The following is a 27,667-nucleotide window of genomic DNA, read 5'->3' as shown; positions in this document are numbered from 1 at the left end:
GAAGGTGTGCATATTATGATTTATGTATACACCTATATTAAACACAATCATCAATGTCAAAATAGAGATATTTTCAGGAATATCAAGGTCATTAGTAAACAACTCTGATGTGTAGTAAGAGTGCAGATGAAAAAGCAATACCATCCCTATTTCTCTTTACACCACCTGCCAAAAAAACAAACTGGCATCAATCTATTGGCCTCCTTGTTCATTTGAATGCTCATAACGCAAGACAGCACTTAATGGCAGAGATATCACACATGTAATTCACCCAGACTGCAAGAATTGTTCCAAGAACAACAATCTTGAAGATCCTGAAAAATTCATCGTATCTGATTAGCTAACTTTGTAGTGGTCCTTATACAGGAAATTGATGACTGAAAAATTGAAATAAGTAAAATATTCACCTATTCCAAAATAATATCTCAAAACATTCTGCATAGCTTCCATGTTAAAAGAGGGACTAAAGATTTCAAAATTATACATTTCTTAAATTATACATGTCCAATAAAATTAAGTGCCACAATTATTGGCACCCCTGTTTTCAGTACCGTACTATTCCCTTGTAAGAAAAACAGTAATGATCCTTTTTCTAATGTTTAATGAGACTGAAGAACACATTAGGTTCACATCTTCATAAACATTTTAAGGTGACTGTATATGACCCTAAACAAGCTCAGATGTAATTGGCCTAAATGACACAAGCCACACTTATTTGTATGCCCTTGCTTTCAATACATTTGGCTCCCTCATTTACCCAGGTGCTCCCAGGTCCACTAGCTGTGTCCAGCCATAAATGGCAGCCAACTAATATTCGGGACAGACACTTGGTTTTTACTAACTGAAGCCCTGATGCCACTTCACTCAGAATGGAGAGGTTGGCAGATTCACTGAGACAGATGGCGAAAGACATCATTAGATTCTGACTTTACAAAACAATACAAACTTTATAAGAGGACAAAAATAAATTGACCATATATTTTACATACATTCAAAAAAGGTATTCCCTAATTTGAAGAAACTGTTGGGTTTTTTTTTTAAAACAAAAACTACTATGCACTTCTGATTAACGCGACTGTAATATCTAAGGATGTTGTTAACCATTAAAGAAATCTGTAGAACAAACACTCTGTGCTGCAAGTGGGCTATACCAAATAAAAGATTGACTGATTCTACATCCACCGTAACATCAGACAACCAGATCAGTCCTGATTTTGCAACTACTGCTTTAAAGAAGCCATGGAAAAAATATAGCACAAGCTCAGATATTGTAAAAATAAGAGATCTGTAAATGATACATTTCAATTTTATTATTTTGAATTTTCTAAGCATTACCGTTTTGTTCATATCTGCCATAAAAGTGTAGAATGTGCAGATTAACAATTGAACAAAGAATAGGACCCAAAAACCTCCCACTGACGGCCACTGTGACACAAAAGGCATGAGACACAGCTGATTCCCATCTGTCAATCGAGGGGCAAATTCTTAGAGGTAACACCTTGATCAAAGTGTCCTTTAAGTTCAATTGTCAATACAATCTTTCTTTGCTTGTTTGGGTTTTTCTTGAAAGTTATCGACAAAATTCTGAACATGTTCCTTTAGACTATTAAAAAGAGTTAAATTTAAACTAAAAAATTAAGGCCCCAATCTCTACCCTAAAAACCACTTTACAACAGCATAAAAGGCTTCAGTAAGTTAAAACGCACTGTTAAAATTTACAGAGTGATTAAAAAAAAAATACCTGGTAAATACTTCAACATCTGTAGTCGGCTATACTATACTTAAACACTGAAAGCAGTCATCAAAATGTTTCTTAAATGAAGGGTTCTAATCATGAAAGCATTTGGCAATCTAACAAGTAAAATACATGAACAGAAGTTTTTAACATGGACAAAATCAGCCGTCAGAGCCATCAACAATGATTTGTAAAATTACACTGAAGAATTCCCCAAGCTCACATCTTTGTGCCAGTTCATAGCAGTAAGTAGATCGCAGAAGTGCCGTGGTGTCCCCTGACACAAGAGGGCCCCAACCCACAATCATGAGCTAAACAGCAATTCCTTGTAGAAGGGCACTAAATACAAAATAGCAGAAGCAGAAACTTTAATTACATTTGCATCACCCCAAACCATCTGAGAACACCTTTAACCTTTAATCTGTTAATATGTAATTTATTAGGTGATGTCATCTTTGACTGCTTCACAGCCAGCTCTCATGATCACTGTTATATCTGCAATGGTACATGATTCACAATGTCTAACATCACCTCCCTGGATTCCATGAACACAAACCAGTTTCGGACCATAAAATGCTTCACTTAAATCCAGCATTTGTTTTATATCGAGTGATCTAGCAGTCATACCCAATGACAGCTAATATTTAATGGAAAGACACTCTTCCCTAAACACAATTAATCCACAAATAATCACCTGCAATCACCTCTGCATTTATGGCTTTTACAACCATCCCTACTAACAGTGAACAGAATGTCTTGTACTTTTATTTACCCTGTTTTACAGAGAACATCAGGAAATCTGAACAATGCTTGAGGCTGCAGGTGTTTCATTTAGATCATTTCATCAAGGAGCTTTATCTTTATAAAATCTACCTAAAGAAAGTATATTAAGAAGGAATTTTTCATTTCTTTTTGCCTTGACTGAACACAAAACCAGAGAGCTGCAGTATCATCCAGCTAAATAAATGGTGTTACTCAGGACTGTCCAATCCTGTTCCGGTGTGTCTACAGGTTTTCATTGCAACTCAGGTTTTAATTAGCTAAATAGCTAATTTTTGGTATAACATGACCAGTTAAGAACTTCTCCTAGCTATACAGGAGTTTTCACTTTTACATTTCTAAGTGACAAAATGTGCGCAGACACACCAGCTCTCTACGAACAGAACTGGACAGCTCTGCTCTAAATTATTTGATTGATTACACCAGGAGTGGCAAACATTGGATCTGTAGAGCCACAATCTAACAGTTTTTTAAGGGTTAACTAGCTTAAATCATCAATTTCTAAACACTTGGAACAATCTCATTTTGATCACTTGAGTAGGTGATCTGACCTATTAACTAGTTTAAACATAATTTGATACATACAATATTTTTGAAAATACTAGCATCCTGTAGCCTTCAAGAACCACAGCTGGGGACAAGATGTGCTCCAGGTCTTTACAAAATGATGATTTAAAGGTGACGAATAAAACGTGCGAGACTGCAGCTTTCCAATGACCAGGCCTTAGGTACCAGTATAAAGCAACATGTGTACCTTTTCAATTCACAAACACAACATACCAAAATTAATCAGGCTATGGAACTGAGACCTGAGGTTATATAAAAAGCTGCAATGTTCAATACTGAGTGTACCCAATGGTAGAAAAAAAATCTACCTTGCTCTTCCAACTCATGGGAAAAAAAAATTGTTGCTTGTACCTTCCTCAGTGAAAAAGAATGGCTGTGTTATACTGACCAAGATGTTTGCCCCATTTTCACATTATTTTACCACTGTGAACAGATGCTGTTCAGAATGTACCACGCTGGACCACTCACATTCTCCCTGGGCACAAAACTTTAGAAATCATCTGAAGGTTCTGTGTGTAGGACCCTATAATATTTAGTTTCTTTCAAGAGCTGCTGTCCCAGTGTCCAGCCCACTTAAAAGCAGCCGGCACACCAGGGGCTATGCTGCACTTGTCCATTAGTTCTATTAATCCTAATGTCAATTAGATTGTGTAACTGGGTATTTACTTAGTTATCATCAATGGCAGCGGTGGAATCAAAATCTACCAAAAAAAGCTGGAAGGCAAACCATTCATGGCTGTCTAAGACATGATATTATGTGTAAGATAAGTTATTTGTATTATGAAAGAGATAAAAGCAACTTCTCTCTAAACAGATTAAAAAACCCTGTGCTAAGAATCTGAGAATTATAATTTTATTGAAAATCAAGTTTGCTTTGTGAATCACGATACTGAAAGATAGATGACAAACCTGAAATGCTTCTTCAGGAGTTGGTAAGGCAGAGGGCCATTTGCCTTTTCATATTTCATATATAAAATCATTTAACTGTTAGCAAAACTTTAGTCTGGAATCTGAATGGACAATTCTTACACATGTCCCCTTGAATATATTCTCAAAAATTATTAAGTTTCTTTTCCAACACTTACCCACAACACTAAAAATAATAACTGGAAGTCCCTCCCAGACCCATTTATAGAACACTGTGTCCCACATTCCTGTTTCAAGCACAGGAGAGATTTTATTTATCTTAATTTTTCCTCATAGTTTTTTGCTTGCTTGATTTACATTATCTACACAGTTTGAATGACTTCCTGCTGTTCAGGGCCTTTCAGACTGGTGTGACCAAGAAAAGTCCAGTCCTGTCCCATTATCATTAATACCATGATTGACCGAGCAATACTCCCTTGAGGTTTAATGCTGGTGGCCTATGGACAGGACCAAAGGAATAAGACACCCCACCACCAGAGCAGCCACCTCAAGCTTGCTTAGTCCTTTCCCTGCAGTGCCGTTGGATGCGTGGCTGTGCCCTGTGCCGCCCACCTCAGGCAGGACGTGCACCGTTGCCACGTACAGAAAGGTCCCAGCTGAGAAAAGCATAGCCACACCTGTGGCGTTCACCTCCGACAGGGCTTCCTTACTGCTCTGAAAACAACATTGAAGAAAAACAGTGAGGACTGAGTGACCTCACATCCTGTCTCTGTTGTGTCCTGAGGTCATTTAAAAATGGGTATTACCTCTTCCAAAGTTCATGGTTTATGTTTCACAATGTGAAACGAACTTGTAAGAGAAAATTAAAAAGTCTTATGCTGCTTTTCTGAAGTATTAACTATTTTATCATTCCATCAATTTTATAGTAAATTATTATCTAATGCAAATGTTGTTGTTTCTTTCACACGTTAATAGTTATTTCTTTATAAAATCACTTGGACTTGTCACGTACAGTGCTGCATGAAAGTCTGTGAAGCCCTATTCAAGTTCTTGTAAGTAAGTTACTGTTCTAGCCCCTTTTAGCCAATGTCCACCTGGAATTTCGTCCCCTTAAACATTATGTTATATCTCTGAAAAAATTCTACATTATGTTTTGTGAAGACTGGACCTGGAATTAAATTTTTCGCATCCTAAAATAAATTATAAAAATTATTTAAAGCAATAACAATAAAAGCCATTGCAATTGTTATAAAAACCTTTAGACACTGCTAGAGAGCTTTTTTCTGTTATTAGGCATTGAAACAAAAACCTCAAAGTTGCCTTCTGGTGTGAAAAAAAGGACCACTGATAAGAAACTAACTGATTACACCTTCTGAGTCAATGATTGAAAACTAGAAAGCAGGTGGAATGCAGCCTGAGGCTTCTAGAGGAAGTCTCACCCCGTAAGGGCTCTGAATGGGTGAATATACAATGAATGACAGCGTTTTTTACCAATCAGATCACCTTATTTCAGGCAGTCCAGTTTCAAATATCTATTCCAAAGCCAATAACCTTCAGTTTCCTCCAGGACTGGAGGTGGGTTAGTCTAGCCTTTTGTGGATATATATATCGTGCTTCAGAATAAGGTAAAAACATGGGATATATTCTTTTTTTTTGCAGTCATGTTTTGCTAGCTTATTGATTACTTTATAGATGCACTTTGGAAGCTTGAAAGTGCATCACCAGATACAAAGTGTCCTTGTGATTGACTGCCTTGGTGTTTTTCGGTTCTGAAAACTGTTTTGTAAAGCTCCGATTGTCCTTTTTCGAACATTACTGCCCGTCTTACGTTTACAAAAGCCCATCAGGATGATCCTGTAGATTTCTTGAAAGAATGCTAAATGAATGGATTAATCTAAAACTGATCTTTTTAGCTACAACAATAAAAGCCATGTTTGCAGAGAACCTAACACTGCCTACTACCAAAATAACCTTATCCCCAAGCACGGTGGTGGGAGTGTCATTGTTTGGGGCTGCGTTTCTGTCCATGGACCAAGATGACGCACCATCATTGAGGGAGCTATGAATTCAGAGCCACATCAAAATATTATGGAGGAGCTGAAAATGGGTCCTCCAATATAACAATGACCATTAACATTCCAGCAAAAAATAGCAAAGTAATAATAATAATAATAATAATAAATATTATGCTTTGGTATGACCAAGTCAATGTCTAGATCTCAACTCAATAGAAATGTTGTGGCAAGACCTGAAGCGGGCTGTTCATGCAAGACAGGCAATAAATCTGGAGAACTTGAATCGGTTTTGTAAGGAAGAATGGGCAAAAATTCTTCAAAGCAGATGTGAGAGACTGATTGGTACCCGAAGGAAACATCTGGTTGCCATCATAGCTGCTAAAGAATGTGCCAATGCTTACTGAATTAAAATGTTCTCTTACTTTTGCACAGACGAATCAGAGTTACTGTTAAATAAGTACTGTATTTATTAAGAAAACAATATATATTTTTTGTATGTGTTTTGTTATTTGAATTATCTTAATTTAATATTGGAGCTCAAATAGAAGATTGTTTTAAGATTATCTGTCTAAGAAATATGAAAGATGAAGGGTTCATATACTTTCAAGCAGCACTGTACGAATGACTTATTTCATGTCTCGTATGTTCAAATTTATCTCAAAATGGCCTGGTAAAAAAAAAGAAAAATGAATCTCACTAGACAGTACCTGGCCTTTAAAAGAGATACTTTAAAATTAAAAGGAGAAAAAGAATAGCCTGGAATTCCATCTGCAACAAAACTGAGTTATGTAAAAAGACTATAATTTTCTACATTGCATTTGATTAATCTATACGTATATTATTAACTAAAGTGCATCTGTGACTATAATGCAATTCTTATCATCTAATCATTGAATATTAAAAATAATTAAAAAATAAATGATTTCATCACAAAACATATCACAGCAATTAGAGTACATGTGACACCCTGAGGGTCTCCTAGACGTATTTCAATTACAACAGTAAGAATATTCAGTAAGATGACTCATTTCATAAAGACTTTAGACACTGTGTCATGAATATAGTCACCATAAACATCTGTGTCAATGCTAGATTCAATCAAAACAATGACAAGACATTACAGCTGAAAAGATGGGGAAATAAATGTGCATGGTAGTGTTTTTTATTTACAATTATGAAGTTTACTTGACAATATTCACAGTTCAGAAAATGTAGTCATTTACAGCACGTGTTAAAAATGTTTGACGTCAATGCATTGATGCATCTGGAAAACATAATTAGTAGTAGGGATTTTTACTATCTTGAACACAATCAAACCAAATTTTAAAAAGGGATCAAACTATCCTGTAAAAATGACGAGGTTTATCAACTTTAGGCTTCATTCTTCCTCAGTGAACATGACCACTCTGTAAATTGGTAGAGCAAAACATGATCTACATTTCTTTGTGCCCTATGTGATGGAGCTGTCTGTGGTTTCTGAATGCTCTGTTAAATACATTTTAGACTGACAAAGATATGGACCTAATACAGCAGGACAACTGTCTCTAATTTTGATGCAGAAAGAAAAGGAATACAGCACACTTACATTTGCCCTGACTACAGGACAAGGAGAGTCAGACGCACACAGAGGCAGACGGGGATATATACCTTGCTAAGCCCCAGAAATGTAAGCATGGACAAAACTGGAGCTGCCAGCGCGAACACGAGCAGGTGTTTCCGAATGCGATTCCGCTCCAATCCAGCATGCATAAGGAATGACACCAGACCAAAGGCGGCCGGAGCCTAAGGGAAACACATTTGCATCTGTCAATTATGGCTGCTTTATGGTGAGGAAGCACTTACAAGTAACTATACCAATTGTGCATGGGAATTCCCAGACACACCATGGGCAAATAATCACAGAATTGCATTAATGTGTTTTATTCTCACATCAATACAGAAGGTTTTAAATACAACATCAAACAGACCATATGCAGTGGCTATCAAATATGTTCACTGCCTTGGTCCTGGTCACATTTTATTGCTACAATATTTTATTGCAACCATAATGGGAGTGATAAGTGATGATTCAAATAAGGCTCAACAAAGATAGAAATGTTAATGAAGTGATCAAATTTGGAAACCGAATTTTTGTAGCTAAAAACCTCAGTTTTGGCCAACACAGTGCCCTTTAATACGTGAACAAATTCAATATACATTTAGTGATGCGTGGTCAAGATTTTTGGCCTGAAAATCAAATGTGACATCTAGTCATGTAGACTTCAATTTTATTACCATTTTCCTGAAGGAAGTTCTTACTTATCAGCTATGACATGCTATGAGAGGTCTGCCCAACTGGTCAGATCAGTAAAATTTAAATTCTCGGTAGAAGATGACGTTTGGATTTTTATTGACAGGTGACATTATTCTAGGTGCAAATGGTATTACTATCACATCTGCTTTATACCTGCAGATTTTCTTAAAGTTACTTTAGAAGCTTAAATGCTTTGCACACTCTCCTGCTCAAAATAATTTTCACTTTCCAGTCACTGCAGGTGACTGGTATGTAAATTACAGTATGTAAATAGAGTAAATTATTTGGAAGAGTTCAAGCACCTTCCATTTTTCTAACAATGATTAGAACAGGGCAGGCACAGAACACATACTTTACAGCAGCAGTAAGCTTATTTACTTTAATGTTTCTCCAAATGCTTGACCCAAAGTTAAGAATGTTATGCACAATGCACCCAGGAAAACTGGTCCAAGACTCATTTCCAGCTTTTATTCATATATGCATCAAAGTCAGTGACAGAACAGCAAGTATGTATTTTAAAATGTTTTCTACCACTCAGATTTTAAAATCTGAATTTAAATTCTTAACTACACTCCATCTTGTTGATAAAAAATGCCAGGACATTTAATATCCTCCAACCTATAGAGTCAGTACTTTTGTTTACAACAAGCCCTATTCTAGAACATTTACTCTGCAGTTCAATCAGATTACTTCAAAGACTCATTCAAATACTTTTGGAAAGTGTACTTTATGGTTACAATCAGACATGAGTCTGATTAAGACATGACCTAATTCTTTGCTATATCACTGATTTTTGTGTTGCTTACAAAACTGTTCACAAACTGTTCAGTTCTGAATGACGATACACAAGAAGTCCTTTCTTTAGATATTTATCCAAATGCAGAGCACCGGAGTTATAATTCATAACTGTCTTCATACTATCTGACAACAGGTGTGAAGCTCCAATGCTTTTCATACTATGTTGTGCATTCAAAGTAGCTTAATTCGGCACTTGAATTACCAACACTTGCTGAAGCCACTGAGGTAATAAACTTTTCACAACAGTCTGGGAAATCCCTGAACACCCACAAGAAAGGGGCTGAAGAGTGACTAAGACCTCTACTGACTTGCAACCTACCTTGTGCAACATGATGGCAACAAAGACTATAAGCTGAACACTGGTCTGAGAAGTAGAGGCAGCAGCTCCCAGTGCAACTCCATCAGCTGGAGAAAAGAAACAGAACAAGATCTGAGTTTTGCTCCATAAGGAGAGAAAAAAAATAGAGTAGCATCTTGGTGTACTAGCAAACACACTAACACGTGATTAAACAGAGTTGCATCCACCCCCAATAGTATGCATACCTACTACATATAATTAAGAGTAACAAATACTGGCTGGCAAACTACAAATGACATGATAACTACTGAGCACGGGGTATAAATACTTATTTCTACAACTACATAGACTACTAAAGAATTGCATAAATAAGTGACTATTTAATCTCAATTTGATTCAGTGGATGTCTTGGAAAAACAAGAACTGGAAAAGATATCTGCCAAATAAGTACAAAGTGACATTACTTAACAGGCTAAATAAGTCGGTAGTCACCACTTTTTGATATTAATGCTGGAAGAAAGAACACAGTGCTGGAAGCCCACTAAAAGTCAGACCACACTAGGAACAAACCATTGATGCTCATCTGGTAACAAGAGTGTGAAAACTGCCTGGACCTAATTTATAGTACCCCGGCACAGACAGGTATCTGGCTACATTCTGACATCTTGGGTTTAGCCTTGCTCATTATCAGGCACAAAGGTCAAGAAAGAAATAAGACTTGCATTTTGTCCAAGACAGTTGCCACAGCAATGTACTATATTGTGCATTTTTGTAATATCACTATAATGTTCTTTGGAATTTAATGGGAATTTTGGCCTTTATTACAACACACTTTGTTCACTGCTTTGCACATATACTTGAATACTTTTGTTTTCAAAACAGGGTCTGATATTACTGAAGACAGTGGCGATTGTGACCTCTAGCTACAGCAGATGGCAGGCTATGGCAGACACAGCAGTGTGTAGTCAGTGTTAAATAACAGCAGCTGTAACATTCACTCCATTCTGGCTGTCCTGTTCACAGTAACTACAGGATCTACTGGTTCTGCTGAGTAATATACTAGCAGTATGTGTGTTCTTAAGACTAAGCTATATGGCATAATCTATAAAGAAATGTAACTGCTCTTACACTTCTTATTTGTTGTAAAATACAAAATATGTTTTTCATCATTATATATTCACAGAACAAAGGGCAACATAACATTGCATGGTAAAACCTAACACAACGTATAGTAGATTACTTTTCTTAGGAAGAGTTCTGACAGCAATGTTACCACCTTCTAATCTGATCTAAACAAAGCTTGTCCCACAAGGTAAGGTCCTTCAAATGAGATGGCAAACCTAGGTTCTGACTACTTGGACAATAAAGATCTTATGATGCTGTTCATAAAAGAGGGACATGTTAATTCCAGTGTTCTGAGGACATTTGGGGTTGTACAGACGGGTCTATCTAAATATTCCCCAATTCAAGTAGTGAATCTCTTTATTAGTTCTTTATCTATACTGATATACGGTAAAGTAGATCCCCACCTTTGTGAGTATTGCACTTTACCTCACACGTACACTGCTCTGGAGTCCTTTGGGATGAAAGTGTTGTAGAAATATTTCATTATAACGATTACCTCTGGTAATCAATGATGTGGCTCTGGGTGTGGTGGAGTCCTTTTTGTGAATTTTGATCTCTAATACCGTTAAATGGGACATGAATATCACCAGTATGACAAGGAAAACACAGCAGAAAATGTACTTTTTGCGCCAACTGAAAATCTTTGATGTTTGTTAACCAATCCAAATACAGTTTTACAGAGCCATCTTTGGAGAGGGACATAGGCTGTCATCTATCCTCCATTAATGATTTGTAAAATTCCAAAGCAAGGAAGTAAGCAGGAAAGATTGCTGATCACCCATCCTACCCAGGCTATCACCCGTTTCAAAAACTTCACTCGAGAAGAAACTACTGGTTTGTTAAAACCAGAACCCCCCTTATTTGAAGCTTACTTTCTTAGGTCTATCTTTTTGCTTAAGTAGAATTTCTAGTTATACTGTATGTGCACTGCCTTAATAATGACTATTGTCTTGCTTGTGAATGGTATATGTAAAAGCAGAGGGGATGTTTGCCGAGATGTGGGGGATCTCCGATCAAAAATATTTAAAACGTTTAACTTTGTATACTTGGGTAATTAAGCTGTGTGTTAATTATTGTCAATGAGTAGTCCAGAAACACACTATATAAAATCACATAAAGACAAGAGGAGAGACAAGGGGAACCAGGGAGGAGAGTGGAGAGAAAGAAGGTAAGACAATAAGAAGAGGACAAGAGGACAGGAGAGAAGAGTTAAGAGGAGTTGGAACTTGAAGCTTGCACCAGGCTAGAGCCCCTACTCCATGATCATCCAAATAAAACTTGACTGGAGCTAAGTATCTGAACCTTGCTAGAGAGAGCTTGCTATTCTGTCCGGGGATTTTCTGGGTGATTAGGATGTTAAGCCTCTGAAACGCCATGTTTCCATGTTTGTACATTCTATAAATATAGCAACTTGTGTGTTGTATGTTTAGGTGTGTATATCTTGTGTTTGTCTTGTCACTTAATAAAGATTTAACTAAGTGTGCCTGGATTATTTCTCTTTTCACCAAAGCTGTGCCAGAGAATAAAGAATTTACGTGTCTCTGTACCAACCACTCTCTAGAGAAATCACTTACAAGTTATGAATATTTAGTTTATTGACTAAACCGCTCGGTCAATTCCCAAATTTTCACAATTTTCATAACCCCCCATTTGTAACAGAATAAATATTTAATTATATAATAATATTTTATAATATATAAAATTAAACTGTATTTTTTTTGTTATGTAAGTGTATGAAGAACTGTTGGGGCTGAAGAGCTCTTTGTCTTCGTAAAAACACACGGTTTCCACCTCATTAGTTACTTGGCCCATGACCTTATCTAGCCACCCATTTTAGTCACAGGGTTTTAAACAACTGTTCAGGGAAATAAGTGGCATCTGGGCTCTCCAAAAAAAACTACAAGCATCCTATGATATTTCTGGTATAGTAGTGGGCCATTGGGATACCATATAGGGATATCACAATGAAAATGATCTATCTACATTGCATCATATAGCTGCTCTGTGTGTTATGATCCACTTGTGTGTGCAAGAGTGTAAGAAATACTTGAAACACAAACTTAACTGGATGAAGAGCCTCAAACGTTGCTGCTCTGCTGAAGCACTGCTCACACTGCCAGTGCAGACTGACCATACAGACTACAACATGCTTGTAACAGAAGCAGCAGGTGGATATCAAATGCATAAAAAGACACTTCAAAACTGCTCCTAGCATAGATTAACCTTTAATAATAGTTTAAGATGTCAGTTTTATGCTTCCTGGGAGGTTGGAGATAGACATATGTCAATATAAAGAGCTCTGTTTGTTGGAGCTCTGCAACCATTAACAACATGCTTATGTTCATTTCATTCTACCTGCTGCATGCACTACAAGCCCCAAAGTGGTTGTGATCTTAGAATTTGTCACTCTCCCAGCCTCTGGATCTGAAAGACAGGCAACACACAAGAAATTTCAGTAATCAAATAAAACTCAAATATATTAAAAAACAAATGACAAACAGTATTACACCCCTGTTATGTGGAAAATTAAAGGAGGATCTAAATGTATCTTTAAATAACAGACACTCGTGGAGCGCTGGAGAAGTACAAGTACATTTTTTGCAAACTGATGCCTGGAATGGCAAGATCATTCAGACAAGACAGGTAATTTCTGGTCAGTGTGATTAGTTTTCATCTAAGCAGCAGATAACTGAACATTGAATGTTTAATTGAACCTAAAGCAGGAGACTGGTGAAATAAACACAGATCAGATGGAACAAACAAAAACATGGAAAAGCAAGAAAAATCCAATGAAATATTCTGGGCAAGATATTCTACAACTGTAGTCTTTCACCAGCTAAAGAAAGGAGTGAAAACAGCTTGGACAGGAGGTGTACTTGGGGTGGTAGGTTAAATGGATTTTTCTTGCTTTTCCATGTTTTTTTTTGTTCCATCTGATCTGTGTTTATTTCACCAGTCTCCTGCTTCAGGTTCAATTAAACATTCAATGTTCAGTTATCTGCTGCTTAGATGAAAACTAATCACACTGACGAGAAATCACCTGCCTTGTCTGAATGATCTTGCCATTCCAGGCAGCAGCTTGCAAAAAATGCCTACCACCCCAAGCACACAGCTTGCCCAAGCTGTTTTCACTGCTTTCTTTAGCAGGAGGAGAGCTGGTCACCCAGCAATACCAGATGACTGTGGTTTCACAATACAGCCAAGATCACAATTATAAGGCAAAATAAAGCCAGGAATCCAGGCCATAGGCTAGGGTTGTTCTAGAGAGCAGTGTGGTGGTATAACCGACATAGTATGCTTCTGCTTAAAGTACCAGTACAGGACAAACTGCATACAGTCACCATTATGGTTGTGTAATTAGAAAGTTACATCCATCTTTGCCTCTAGTCATGCAAAATGTATTTTTGAGTTTTTATCTTTTGTCTTGTGTACAAGATTCTGCTATTAGGATGCATATAGCAGTGTAAATAAGACCATACAGCTCTTCTGGAATCTGCTGTACTGAGGCATTGATCAAGCTTTCATCACTGACTTTTCAATTTTCAGTACCAACTATAAATGTTTCCAATATAATTCACTTCTGTTACTATGATGAGCTTCAGCTGCAGAATCTTAGATTATTATTTTAAGAAAAGGAAAATGTGTAATTTTGAAATTGTTAGCTCATATTCTTGTCAATTCACGTCTACGAATGTTTCAGTTTTGGTGTGATACTGTAAAAAAATAAAAAACACAGAAAACCACAAGAGTTATTAACTGCCACTAAGCCACATCACAGGTGTATAAGCTCCTAAACTAATGAAAAACTTTTTTTCCCCACCCATGGCAACATTCTCACATTACAAACCTTTTCCCACTGAATGTTCAAACCCCAGACCCTTTGAAGATCCACCATATATGTTTGCACTCAAACATGACACTAGCCAAGAAGTACAATTTCTGATCTATCCATTTCTGAACTGTTCCTTCAATTTTTAAGGCTAGAGTCCAGGTAAAAAGAAATTTAGGATTAAAAGAGATTTCCATGCATTCCGCAGGATATTAATGTAGAATAAACTACCTGAAGAAAGCAGGTTACATTAAGTAATAATTCAAGAAACAAAAAGACAGATCTCACTAGCAGTTCATTACTTAGCCCAATGAAGCCAGTTAACATCTGATGAAAGGTATTCATTTCTTCTGCTGCCCTGGGGGACTGAATTGGTGGAACATGACCTGCAAATTCTGACAATCAATCAGGGAATGCAAGCAGGAATTTATATCATAATACTCATATCACAAAGGAACATCCAGGTAATCCTCCAAAAAGCTTTTAATGAAGCAACATACTCCTTCAGATAAGTAATTTCAAGGAAACAGAATTAACAGCTAAAGTGTTAGTGCTTCGCTGAAGTGATGGCAAGGATTTATAACCATTTTGCATTTTATATTCACACACCTGTATTTGCATATTTATTCAAAATAAGCTAACAAGCTAGAATAACTAGCACCTACCTTAAGTGAAAGCTGGAATGGAATGTGTCACAATGAAATACAGTACTGAGAAGTGAATTCTGCATTCACCTGACCCAGTCCCAGCTTCCCAGGTTTTGGACTACTTTCATCAGCCTTACCCTCTGTGGCATGCACATGGGTGCTGCCGATTTGGTCCACCAGCAACATGAAGACAAAGCCCAGCACCAGCGATACACCAATGTAGGCATGGAGCTGCTCATGGCTGTGTAGTTGTTCACCCAGCTCTGCAACCACCGACCCCTCTCCAGACTTCACCACCTTTTCCACATTCTGTGCATCATGCTCCCTGTGGTGCTTCCCTATAACAACATGCAACAGCACAGCATCAGTATTGCACAGTCTCAGTGTCAACAGCCCCGTTTGTTCACACTGCTTCCTGTCTGCTGTTGGTACCACAGTCCCACAAGACACAGAGTGCCCTGTGGATGTCAGAGAAAATTTTAATGCTTTCAGGCGTGAATCATATGGTGTGTTTACACCTACATTCCCAAACTGTTACATACAGATTTGGATGCATTCTGTACTGGAACAGCGCATTGCATTTTCTTGAAACAGCAGGCTGAGCAGTGGTGTCTGAGTATGTGCAAAATGTAAACTAAAGAGATGTAGTATGTATACTGTGTATATTGACATCATGGGGTCCAATAAACAAGTATGTCAAACCAAATGATATAACAATAAAAAAAACACTGATATAAAACAAAAGTTAATATAATGTCATTAAGTCTTGATTTTAAAGTTGAAAATGATTTTCCTGTGTGCTCCTTTTTCAACTCTATTCCTGAAATAAATAATGAGGTGGTGACAATTCATGATATCCAGTGGCTCCAACGCATTGTCTCAATTTCTACTAGAATATCTTCTGAGTATGTTCATATGAACAATATCTAACAGATTGAAAGGGCATGTTATGAAACCGGTTTGGTAGCATTTTCACTACAAACTGCATGAGAATATATTCTCTTGCTTTATAGGTTGTGGACATCACAAATAGCTGTTCTGTTTTTACAGAACATTTCTATAAACAGAGAAAAGGCATTGAAGCCATTATTCAATAAAAGTAGCGTGTGCAGTACAGTTCTGAGCAATAATTTCTGCCAAAGCATTGACAAATCTGACCAATTTTCAAACCAAGAGCACACCATTGTTGTATGATATAGCTTTAGTCTTTCAAGACCAGATTTTTTTTAATTGTTTAACTGAAACAGACATCCAATCCAAAACCTCATTCTTCTTCCCTGTCCCACTAAAAGCTAATTATAGGTGATTAATGAAAAGCTAACTAAAATTATGCCCGTTTTATTTGCATCATTTTATTTTGACAACTATATTGTGAAAAGGGGAAAAACTAATAACAGAATAGGAGGGGGTCTGCAACTGTCAGGAAAACCACTGACCCCTCTCCAGTCTTCACCACCTTTTCCATACTCAGACTTCAGTCTTCACCACCTATACTTCAACAGCACACGAGCAGTACAATAATATAGGAAACCAGGACTGTGTACACGCACACTTCAAAAAGAAATTAAGATTTTCAACTTCATGAACTGGTACAAACTGTCAAAAGTGCAGTGTTTCAATTTTAAAAACTAAAAGCATCTGTGGCTTCCGATTTACAGACATAAAACATATTTTATCCTGAGAAGGTGAAAAATACATGATATACCTACTGAAGCCAACAGTATCTTTTTTGGTGAATAAAGAATAACTGTGTAAGTACATAATATCTGACCTTATCTTATACCTACATTGAATACCTTAGAGCAGTGGTTCTCAAACTGTGGTACGCGTACCGGCAGTGGTACGCTGAGTGCCGCCAGGTGGTACGCCAAATGACCCTGGAACTGTGTCGTGTGCGCTGAAAAATCGGGACGGGTTTTCATATTTTGTATTTTGTATTTTAAACGTGTCGAATACGCAGCCTACGTACTGCGATACAGTGCGCGCTAATATTTCAGTGGACACAAGAGATACTCTGTAATTCTAAACCACTCTATAGGAATGCGTGCTACGGATGCAAGTGACCAATTGTATTTAAAAAAGCTACTGTATCTCCAGCAAATAGGGAGGAAGGAGAATGTGCGTGATTTTGGAACAATGCCAAGTTGTAAACACAGGAATGCATAGAAATACGTGCTACGAACGCTGGTAATCTTGTGAGCACAGGAAAGCGTGATAGATAACAGAAAAATATTTAAGAACTGTTCTAAGTTAATTTGAGAAAAATACACGAGTGTCTCTGTGTTTCGCTCCCATGCGCATGAAATACTTTAAATAAATACGGAAATAAAAACGGAAACGCGGAAAAATGCAAGCTTGCGGATTGCTAAAGCAGGTAAGCCACACTATTTTTGAAGAACCGTATTTACCGTTGGCAAAAGAGCTGACACGTATTATGTGTGGAGAAAAGGCTGCTAAACAGCTCGACCTGCTGCCCCTCCGAAAGACACAGTCACTCGTAGAATTATTAAAATGAAGGATTATATCAAAAGTACGCTGATAGAGCGCGTTAAGATAAGCAGATGTTTTTCACTGCAATTAGATGAGTCTGTAGTCGATTTGGCCAATTTGCTCGTTTACGTTAGATACGAGTCTGAGGGTACGTCCCATGAGGACTTTCTGTTCTGTAAGCCGCTACCAACAGGAACTACAGGAGAGCACATATTTCAGCTTCTGAATGAATTGATCGAAGAGAATGGCATCGACTGGATAAAATGTGTGAGAGTTTGTACAGACGGTGCCAGAGCGATGACAAGCCGACACAGCTGTGTAGTCGCACGTATTAGAGAGGTTGCTCCAGAAATTAATGGACGCATTGCAACATCCACCGCGAGACCTTTGCCATCAAGAAAATGCCTGAGGATTTCAAATCTGTTAGACTCTGTTGTGAATTGTATCAAGGCTCGAAAAATTAATTCACATCTGCTTTGCTCGACTAAACAGGCTCACCCCTCTCACTGAAATGGTGCTTTTTTATTAGTTGTTGTTACTGTTTTGTTTTCTGTAAAACACTTTGAGAAGCCACCTTTAAAGGCGCTATATGAAATAATGTTTATTATTATAATATTTATTATATGTATGTGTGAGTGTGTGTGCACACGTGCTCATGTTGGTCATTGAGAATTTCTGGGGTTCCTATGAGATGATGACTTGTAGGTGGTACTTGGATGCTTTGGTTGGATTAGGGGTGGTACTTGGTCCAAAAAGTTTGAGAACCACTGCCTTAGAGTCAGCTGTACTGTAGTCACATGGCAGAACAGAACACACTTTTCACTGCACTGTTTTCCCTGGAAACCTGATTTTCTATGTCTCTACTCTTCAGTTTGCTCAAAGAGATGAAGATCCCATTTCAAGATCTCTTACCATCCAAGACTTCCTCGTACAGCGCATGCACACCCTCTGGAATGATCACCGCCAGTGCAGTGCCACACAGTAGCCCTGCTCCCAGCACTGTAATTAGCTTCAGCTTCTCCTGCAGGGAGAGGGGACCATCAGCATGAAGGCTATCATTTAAAAGTTTTCCATGATTTCACATTGAAATTATTTATGCACTTACCTTACTTACTATAGCTGTGGCTACAAGTTTAACTTTGCTTTTCAACAAAATATGAAAATAACACAGTCATAATACTGATTTATATTAGTATACCATGTTTGTTTTGGTCCAATTCAAAACATAGCAAAGCACATGATACCATGTTAAAACCAGAGTAATAAGAAACATACAAAAGTATGATGATAAATTCAGCACGTCAAACTGTTATTAGGCTGTTGCTGCATCCCAGAGTCATGCCAGTTGTACACATATGTTCTAGCATGTCTGAGGGGTTACCATGCTAGAACACATGCATACACTGTAGCCTCCCATTCAGGAAGGCTTTTAGTTTGCAGACTGACTGTTATGACCCCAAGTGTCTAGGGGTAAAGGGGTGTAACTTTAGGACGGTTTTGGATGCAGGTGGGTTTCTGGTGAGAGACTTAGGAAGCCTGACAACAAGTTTGGTGCAAAAGGATTTATTTTTAAAGTGAATAAGTGACTTTAAAATAAGTGACTGGTACATAATAGGACACAATAACACACAGGGAAAGGGAACTAGAGCGGTGCCAAAGAAAAGAAAATAACAAACAAAACGGAGCTGGCTAATAAAGTGAGGGAAAGCTGATCTATCAACCAAAACAAAACCCGAAACTCGGTCTTCGGTGTCTTCTAACGCCCTGGCTAAACCTTCACTAACTACCCCAAACTATACATGACAAAAGGCACTCACCTGTCCTAAACCAGTGTTACTAATACAAAGATCAACTACGTGTGTAGAATGTACCCAACGACCTTAACTAACCCTAAACACAAAAGTTCACACAAATACACAAGTGAACTACGAATACAAATAAGGGAAAACGAATGTAGACAAGGAATGGGGACCAAAAAGCACAGAGGCTGATATGACACGTTTGGGCAAGGTAATGGCGCAATAAAGGATAAACACAAACAAATGAAAGAATGAGGAGACGAACACAAACCAACAAAGCCGAAGCTATACAGAAACACTCATGAAGCGAAACAAACGAAAACGGAGAGACGAAAGCCAAAGCAAAATGAAAGCGAAACGAAGCCAAGCTAAGCAGAAACAATGTCAAGCGAAAGGCTCCTTCATTTTTAAAACCTCCAAGTTAAATACCGAAGAAGCTGCGTTCTGATTGGTCGAGAGCTGCCTGATGATGACGTAATACGGCAAGTTGGATGAATTAATGAACCAACGGGGAGAGAGAACAACCAAAGTCAATAAGTGTGGAACATAGCAACAAAAACTCACATGGGACATCACACTGATCAATAAGTTAGGAATTTTGATCAGATTTGGCTCTGTGAACTATTTACTCTGCTAAATAACTAACATATCTAGCTTCTGTACAAGTTTCTCAAGTATGCATTGAAATTAGCACAACACATGGTTGAAAATAACACCCCACAATAGTTTGTAATAACATGCAAAAGCACATAGTGCCCACTACAAACATCACTATGTACTTAGGTTACTTTAAGCTACACTACCATACAGAATCAAAGCACGATTTTGGACAAACTAAGGGAATCTTATTCCAGACTCACATAACCTCACTGACCAAATCATAGAAACCACACAATAATGTGCCTGGCTTTCATAAGAAGCAACAACTCCCATATCAACACACATAATGTGGCATGTACACCTTAAGGTTTTCAAATATAGATTCAACCCTTATCAGAAGTCTAGGTTCGTTGCATCCTGGCCCCATTCCAGAGGTATAACGCTGAAGGCTATACACCACCAAATGTGATTGCCACTCAGTGTTTGAAATACTTGCCTTTTACAATTCTCCTATTTCCAGCAAGACAACTTTCAGTTGGGACTAAGATAAGTACTAGCACCTATTCCACTGTTTGCAGCAGTTTCAAAGCTGGTTGAGACAGGGCCCGCTCATACATATAGGAAAACAAGGCAGTTACCTAGAGCACCAAGTTAAATGGGGCGCCAATTTTGAGGAGAAAAATAGTTTAAAAAAAATCTATTCAGAATAAATTTAAAGGCTTAAAAAACACAAATAAAATAATTTTTATTTACACTTTACACTTAATTGTTTTAATAGTTGTGTTTAAAGGAGGAATAGGAATTATAATTCACTGTGTTATCACTGCACTCCACAAGGGTACACCACTATTGTTTTTTACACTGCTGTCTGTGTTATTGCCATAGAGTGGTGATATTGCAAATCAGCATCTTTCAGATTTCTATATCCGGAATGTGGGTATCTTTAGGCATTATTAAACCTTAGCAATATCAGGATGTATAATTATGACCTCTTCTTTCTTATAACTGGCATAGATGTAAGAAATATGGGCTAAAAGACGCTTTTGTCACTTAATTGTCTGAATACATTTTACAATATTATATCTATTTAAGACATCATAAAATAAAATATCAATAAGTAAAAGTTTAGCTATTTACCTAGCTGTGGGTGGAGTGTGAGAGAGAGGATGAAAAGAAATCTTCCACTCTGGTTAATTAAAATTAATTAATTAACATTTAACTTACATGAAGACATCATAAAAAGATACAGGAGAGAGAAAAGTTAGAGAAAAGAGAAGAGGAGAATTAACACAAGGAAGCAGAAGCAGTAGGTGAGTTGACCTTGTTCTGATCTTGGATTTGGTCATGTTTTTAATATAGGCACATTGACTATCTTTCACTTTTGGACATCTAAGATTATAGGAAGGGAGATTAGCACTAGGTTGGATTCTGTTAATTTAGGACACTGGGTGTTTCTCTTGTTGGCCTGTTTAAGCATTGAATAGGATTTCAGGTTACAGGGTTAGCATTCTGGGTTCCTGGGTCTTTAGAACTTAGGCTTCTAAAACACCTTGTTTTGTAAACACAGTAACTTTTATGTTGTATGATGTGCAATGTGTTATTGTTATTGTAAATAACCACTCATGACTCGCAGTTTGCCTCTCATTTATTACTCTTTTACTAGAACTGTGGCAGAGACATAATCTTCAAATTATCCCATCTCAGGTATAACTGTGACATTCAGGATTTAATTATGTATTATTAAATAATTATTAAAATAATCATCTTAATTATTGTATTTCTCTGTCATAAAGGGAACTATTTCACCCTAATTTGTAACTATGCAAAACTGCAGACAGAAAAAAATAATGGTTTCTCTGTATACCTTAGCTGCACATTAATGATTCTTCAACTCCCTAATGCTCCTTCCTAATGAAGATGTAGGGATTAATTATTAATTTTTACAAAATATTGATCCATGGCAGAAAAAGGAAAAATAAAACCCTCAGGAGCTGAGTATCGTAAAACAAAAGCTCAGAAAGAAAAGGACCAAACAAAACAGGATTCTTTCTGAAATATCTTCCCCTTACCCAAGTGAAGATGGAAGCAGTTCACAATATAAAGATTAAGGAATTATACTTGGAGAGAGGGTTGGTTTACATCTGCATAGAAGCAGTTTGGAACAAAATGAAGAATCATTTCTTCAAGATAGTGACAGCTCACATCCACAAAACAACTGTTTTGAAAACTGAAGATCATGGATTTTACTTTTAGATCAAGGTATTTAACCCCATCAAACTGATATGGAAGTAAAAAAAATATATATTCACCTTCAGAGACACATGCAAGAATTGAAGTAAATGTAGAAGGAAGAAAAGGTTAAGGAAGTAAACAAGTATGGGAAGCCAGAAAGAGGTTCATATGAAAGAGGTACAGAAGAATTGTAATGTTATTAAAATGAGAAAGAACTTGCAGTAAAATTGAAAAAAGGAAAAATATGGATGAAAAATTCAAACATTAGACTTTAATTGCTTCAGTGAGTGTTCTTGATGGTCAAAATGTATTATTCCTCTGCACAAATGAAAAATTATACACACCCGGTAATGGAAACTTTTTAAAATTTGATTAATACAATGATAATAATGATAAGGGATCAGGGCATGAGAGAGCACTTTATTAACCATATACAATTTCTTGCATTAGGAATTCATCTTTTCGCATACCCCAGCTTGCTCTCCATGAGACACAGACACACAGACAGGGAGAGAAGCTTGAGGTCAGACTGCAGGGTCAGCCATTGTACAGCGTCCCTGGAGCAGTAAGGGTTAAGGGCCTTGCTCAGGGGCCCAACGGAGTAGGATTCCTCTGCTGGCTGCGGGATTTGAACCGGCAACCTTCCAGTCACAGGCACAGATCCTTAGCCACAGAGCCACCGCTCCGCCCCAAACAAATACCTAGATTTGTTTGATACAGTCATGAAGGAGTACGAAACAAATTACTTAGGAATAAATATTCAGAATGAACTTATTAGCAAATGCCATTAAAAAGAAAACTGTAGAAGCTGTCCACTCCGCACAATAGTTTTCAATAATACTGGACTGTATGCCAGATGTGAGTCATGTTGAACAAATGACAATGATGATTTGTTTCATGAATACAACTGAAGAAGACACCTGGAGCATTTGTAACTGAAACTATTCTACAAGAGCTCAAAATAATGTCATTACCTGTTGAAAACTTACTTGGTCTAGACTATGATAGTGAGCATAATATGAAGGCTATGGTGTGCAAAGAAAAAAAATGGAAACAGGCTTTTTTCGTTCCTTGTGGTGCAGATTCCCTGAATTTGAGAATTGTCAATGATACTGCTAGAAGCTATTTGTAGGCAAGCTGTGTCTTTAACCTAGTCCAGCATGTTTATTTTCTTCAGGCTCACCACATGGCTGGAAGACTGTGACTCGTCATGTGAGTTCCCTAACTGTGAAACCACTAAATGAGACAAGATGGGAGAGATGCATTGATGCTTTGAAGCCTCTTCTCTATGAACTAGAAAATGTTTATGATGCCCCAATTGAAATTTCTGATGATCCTACCTTTACTTTTCTCAGCAAAAGAAAAGTGTTTTCTTATGAAGAACTAAACACACACATTCAGAACCTAAAACAGAGTTTCAAAGTGAATTTCTACTTCATAGTCCTTGATATTGCTATTCATTCAGTTGACAAAGGATTTCAACATATGCAGCAGCTGGAGTCACTATCTGGCTCTTTTCATGATATCGAAAGCTTGTGGAATAAAACAGCAAAACAGATAAGGGAATGCTGCATAAAAAGTCAGAACTGACTCCTGGAAATTCAAAAGACACTAATGCTGCTGGTTTGTGTAGTAAGCTCCAGGCTTTTTCAAGAAGACGTCCACTCTTGAAGATGTACTGAGGCTTATTTGTAAAATTAAATTCTTAAGTTTTACAGACATATTTATAGCTCTACATGTTTCTTTAACTTAGCCAGTTTCCATAGATAATGGGGAGCATAGCTTCTCAAAGCTAAAATGATTAAAAACATGACCGCATTTAACAATGGTACAAAAGAGACTTGTTGGACTTGCCACAATGTCTGGATCTACAGTAAAAGAACTAGTAATTGAGTTTGCAAAACACTAGGCAAGAAAAATCATGATTTAAGAGTACAGAGTGTTTTTTTGAATTTATATATACAGGTTAAAGCTCTAAGAATTTTCTTATTTCTTTCTATATTTGGATAATGAGAGTTAAAGGAAGCTAGTTTCTGATTATTTTGGATTTGTAATAAAATAGGTTATTAATGTTAACATTCTTAATGCTAACAAGTATTTATTTGAAATCAGACTGAAATATTCACACTGATTGGACAGACAGCCAGACAAACTGAATAATTAAACCTCGGCTTTAAAAATGCTTAAAAATCTAGAGAAAAAATGTGTTACTAACCAGTTTACCTAAAGGGGAGGGACCCCCTGACTGCATGGTTCACCTAGGGCACCAGCTGCTGGCAGCTATTCCAAAGTTGCCCCTGGGTTGGGATTCCCAGTTAGGAAAGATGATGGGTCTCTTGTATGGTCTACAAGCCAATCATACATTGTCCTCCAATATTACATTTAACTCAGATTTTCTAAAGTTTTGCCAAGGAGTATATGAGCTGCTCTATTCAAAGCTATTTTATCATATCTCTTGTGGGGAGTATTATTAAAATTGTAAATATAAATACTGTCACCCTAATTCCTAACATTACAACTCACTGATTTACCAAGGTTAATAAAGAGTGTTTTATTATGCTTGTCTAACAGTGATCTCTTCTAAGGCCATTGAAAATGGCTTTATCCAAAAAAAAAACATTAAAATTCTTAAGATAAAAGCTATGAGTAGTAGTTCAGGTGGGTAGCTGCGTCAGTGTGCGTAGGCTGCAAAGCAACAAGTAATAGGTTTATTCCATGCTGAAAAAAAGAAGAAAGAGAACACAACGTTTCGGCCATGGAGCCTTCTTCAGGTGTGAGAGACTACTCGTTCCTGCTAGCAATATTTGGAGTTATAAATATTGATGCTGCGTCTTATCTAAAATGGCACTTGGAAGAATTCATTAGTGTTTAATAAATTTAGAAATATAGCAAATATGTGCCGTACAACAATATCCAGTGGACTTAATAAAGACGTGTGCAACTCGTAATTGGATCTCAAAAAGCGCCGTAACTACGGAAGCCCTACGCGTAAGTACGTTTCATATGTAGGTGTAGAAGGGTTGGTATTGTTTTTAATTGCAGGCATGTTTTTCCCCACATACTGTGTTACAATGGATTATACTTGTAATATGCATATCAGGTATCCATTTACAATACCGTATGTAAAGACCAAACAAAAATGCAAGTTAATCTTTACACGCTAAGAATTCGGAGACCTAGCCTATAATTCATCTACCAGTATCTATTTAAACGGAAAAAGCCATATTAATCATTGAAAAGGAGATTTTATTCGATTACCAACTACTGTTCTGAAGTTTATTCAACATGGCTTTAAAGCCATGTGGATGCTGCACATTGGCGGTGGTATAGGGGAGTACCCATTACCTGTAAAGCGTTTTGACTGCAGTGTCCAGAAAAGTGTAAGCAATTATTACTATTAGTATTATATTATTATAAAGCAGATCTGACGTAGCAATTGCACTATGTCAAAGGCTACTGAAGTCAGAATTTAAGACAAGATGGTATGGACGTAGCTAAAAGCTGTATACTATATACTGCACAAGAAAACGTCGATTCTTAATGTGTTTTGAAGAAGCAAGGAAATAAAAATGACAATTTGAATTCCACTCACACGCACTTCGGAGAGATGACGTAATAAATAGTTAAACATAATCGAACAAACTTCCTACAACATATTAATGGCAAAATAAACTTACCTCTGAAAAGTTGACGGCTAAAGGAATGGTCCCGGCTACATAGCAGCCCACCAGCATCGCCAGCGAAAGAAGACTAATTGAGCTAAAATCATCCATTCTCCGTAGCGTTCGAAAAGTCAAATGCACTTGCAGCTCGCTAGAACTCGATAATATAGTCAGACCTATACATGAGCTTAAAAGACAACCACCACGGGAAATCCAAACGGGGTCAAATGTGAAATGTTTATGAAAAGAAATTACATAATAGTTCGATTGCACAAAATGCAATTTAAAACAACATTTTTACAATCGGTTCCCCGTGTATCCTTTTTACTAAATGCCGAATATTAATTTAACATATATATTCAAAATCGAGCGACTTGCTTTGTCTTTACCAGTGGATATGTTAAATAAAAACACGCATATACGGAGTTATAATTAAATTACATTACAGTTTTTCTGAGTGTAAGATCACTGACAATAATTGCAAATTTTCTGGCTCTCATTATCCGTCCAGGTAGACAACAGCAACCATGGTCCAGGGTGGCATAATCAAAAGCTTCCTGTTTAAACACCTCCTCTTCCGGATAACCCCGTTACTATGGCAATGGGCATGCGTAAATAATATACTGTATTTACAACGTTTGCTCATAAATTAAATTTGGCTAAGCATTTAAAGTTGCTTTCATTTTTTTAGATTTTCTGAGATTTGTTTTAAAGTTGCTTATTTGAATTTTTATTATAATAGTTGACTTCAACACAAAAGTATATCTTAAAAGGGCTTGAGAAGTGACTTCGTTGAATATTACAGGTAAAGGTTTATTCCATTCTGAAAGGAAAAGAAAATTGACACAACGTTTCGGCTGAAAAGAAGGCTCCACAGAAGAAACGTTGTGTCCTATTTTCTTTCCTTTCAGTATGGAATAATCCTTTACCTGGTTCGTTGCAGCGTTCGCATGCTAATGCATACACTACCTATTCGTACTTCGTTGAATGGTTTCAAGTACGTTATTAGAATTTTAGGCCTTGTCTAAAATGCCGCACGTCTGTGACAGCGCAAGTACGCGAGCCTTCAATGGCTCACCGTTATAAAAATGATAATAAGACACCCTCGCGTGATGTCATTCGTTGCTTACAGAGCTCTCGGACTAATTTGTTTCTGTTGCTGATGGTTCTTTTTCAGCGGTCAAGTGCACTTCTGAAGGGAATTTTTAAGTAATTTTTCATTCTCCGCTCACGGTTTAATGAAATTGAATGTCATCTCATCTGTCGGTTTACAAAAGTGGTGATATATCGTGTCCATTCATGTTGAGCAGGCCCGACACAAAACGGGTGAAATAAACTAAAGAAAACTTGGTAATAGTACCACTGTCTTTATTAAAATCTTTGTACTACTAAAAACATTTAATGTCGTCTGTCCTATGTCAAAAATGACAGTAAGAGAAACAACGAGATAAGTCACGTTCATTCAAGATAAACTAAATACGGTAAACTTGACAATACCTCAAAACTTTGTAATGTGTCTTTCCGTGTACAAAATACACTGTAGGTAAACGATTATTCATCTGTCGAAATACGGTGACGAAACAAAAGCTTTATTTCAAAACTGCGTATCTACAAAACATACACTATAAATTTAAAGTAGCCCAATTATATTTTTACATAAAATATTGAGTTTAAACTGTAAAAAAATATCAATTTTACTAACATGAATATTTTATTCGCCATGGCAACTCCTCTCCGCTTTGATAGGCTAGAACATGAAACACCATTCCGAGAGGAACTGAGGGTAATTCCCGGCAGAGAAGTCCGCTCCGATGCAGACTTCAAAGAACACACAAATTAGAAATGGGACACCCTTAGCGCTTGAAGACTTATGCATATATGAAGGGCATAAAACCTCAAGTGTGCATATTGGGACCCGGCCTTACGCTGT

The 27,667-nt window shown here is 37.2% G+C and overlaps 1 protein-coding gene across 1 annotated transcript; it reads right to left on the bottom strand.

Moving 5' to 3' along the window:
• slc39a9 (solute carrier family 39 member 9) lies at positions 1 to 26,308 on the bottom strand. The gene is made up of 7 exons (XM_088925066.1): positions 25,753 to 26,308; positions 18,357 to 18,465; positions 15,092 to 15,292; positions 12,834 to 12,902; positions 9,375 to 9,460; positions 7,612 to 7,746; positions 1 to 4,663 (listed from the first exon to the last, which is right to left on the bottom strand). Exons 1-7 carry the CDS (start codon positions 25,846 to 25,848, stop codon positions 4,433 to 4,435), a joined length of 927 nt encoding a protein of 308 aa, XP_088781192.1. The 5' UTR covers positions 25,849 to 26,308; the 3' UTR covers positions 1 to 4,432.
• Between the last annotated feature and the right edge of the window lie 1,359 nt (positions 26,309 to 27,667).

This window comes from Atractosteus spatula, chromosome 9 (genome assembly GCF_055471065.1).
Source record: "Atractosteus spatula isolate fAtrSpa1 chromosome 9, fAtrSpa1.hap1, whole genome shotgun sequence".
In the NCBI taxonomy this organism is placed as follows: domain Eukaryota; kingdom Metazoa; phylum Chordata; class Actinopteri; order Semionotiformes; family Lepisosteidae; genus Atractosteus; species Atractosteus spatula.
The sequence above is the reverse complement of the archived record's forward strand: the minus strand, read 5'-3'. Positions and strand labels throughout refer to the sequence as shown.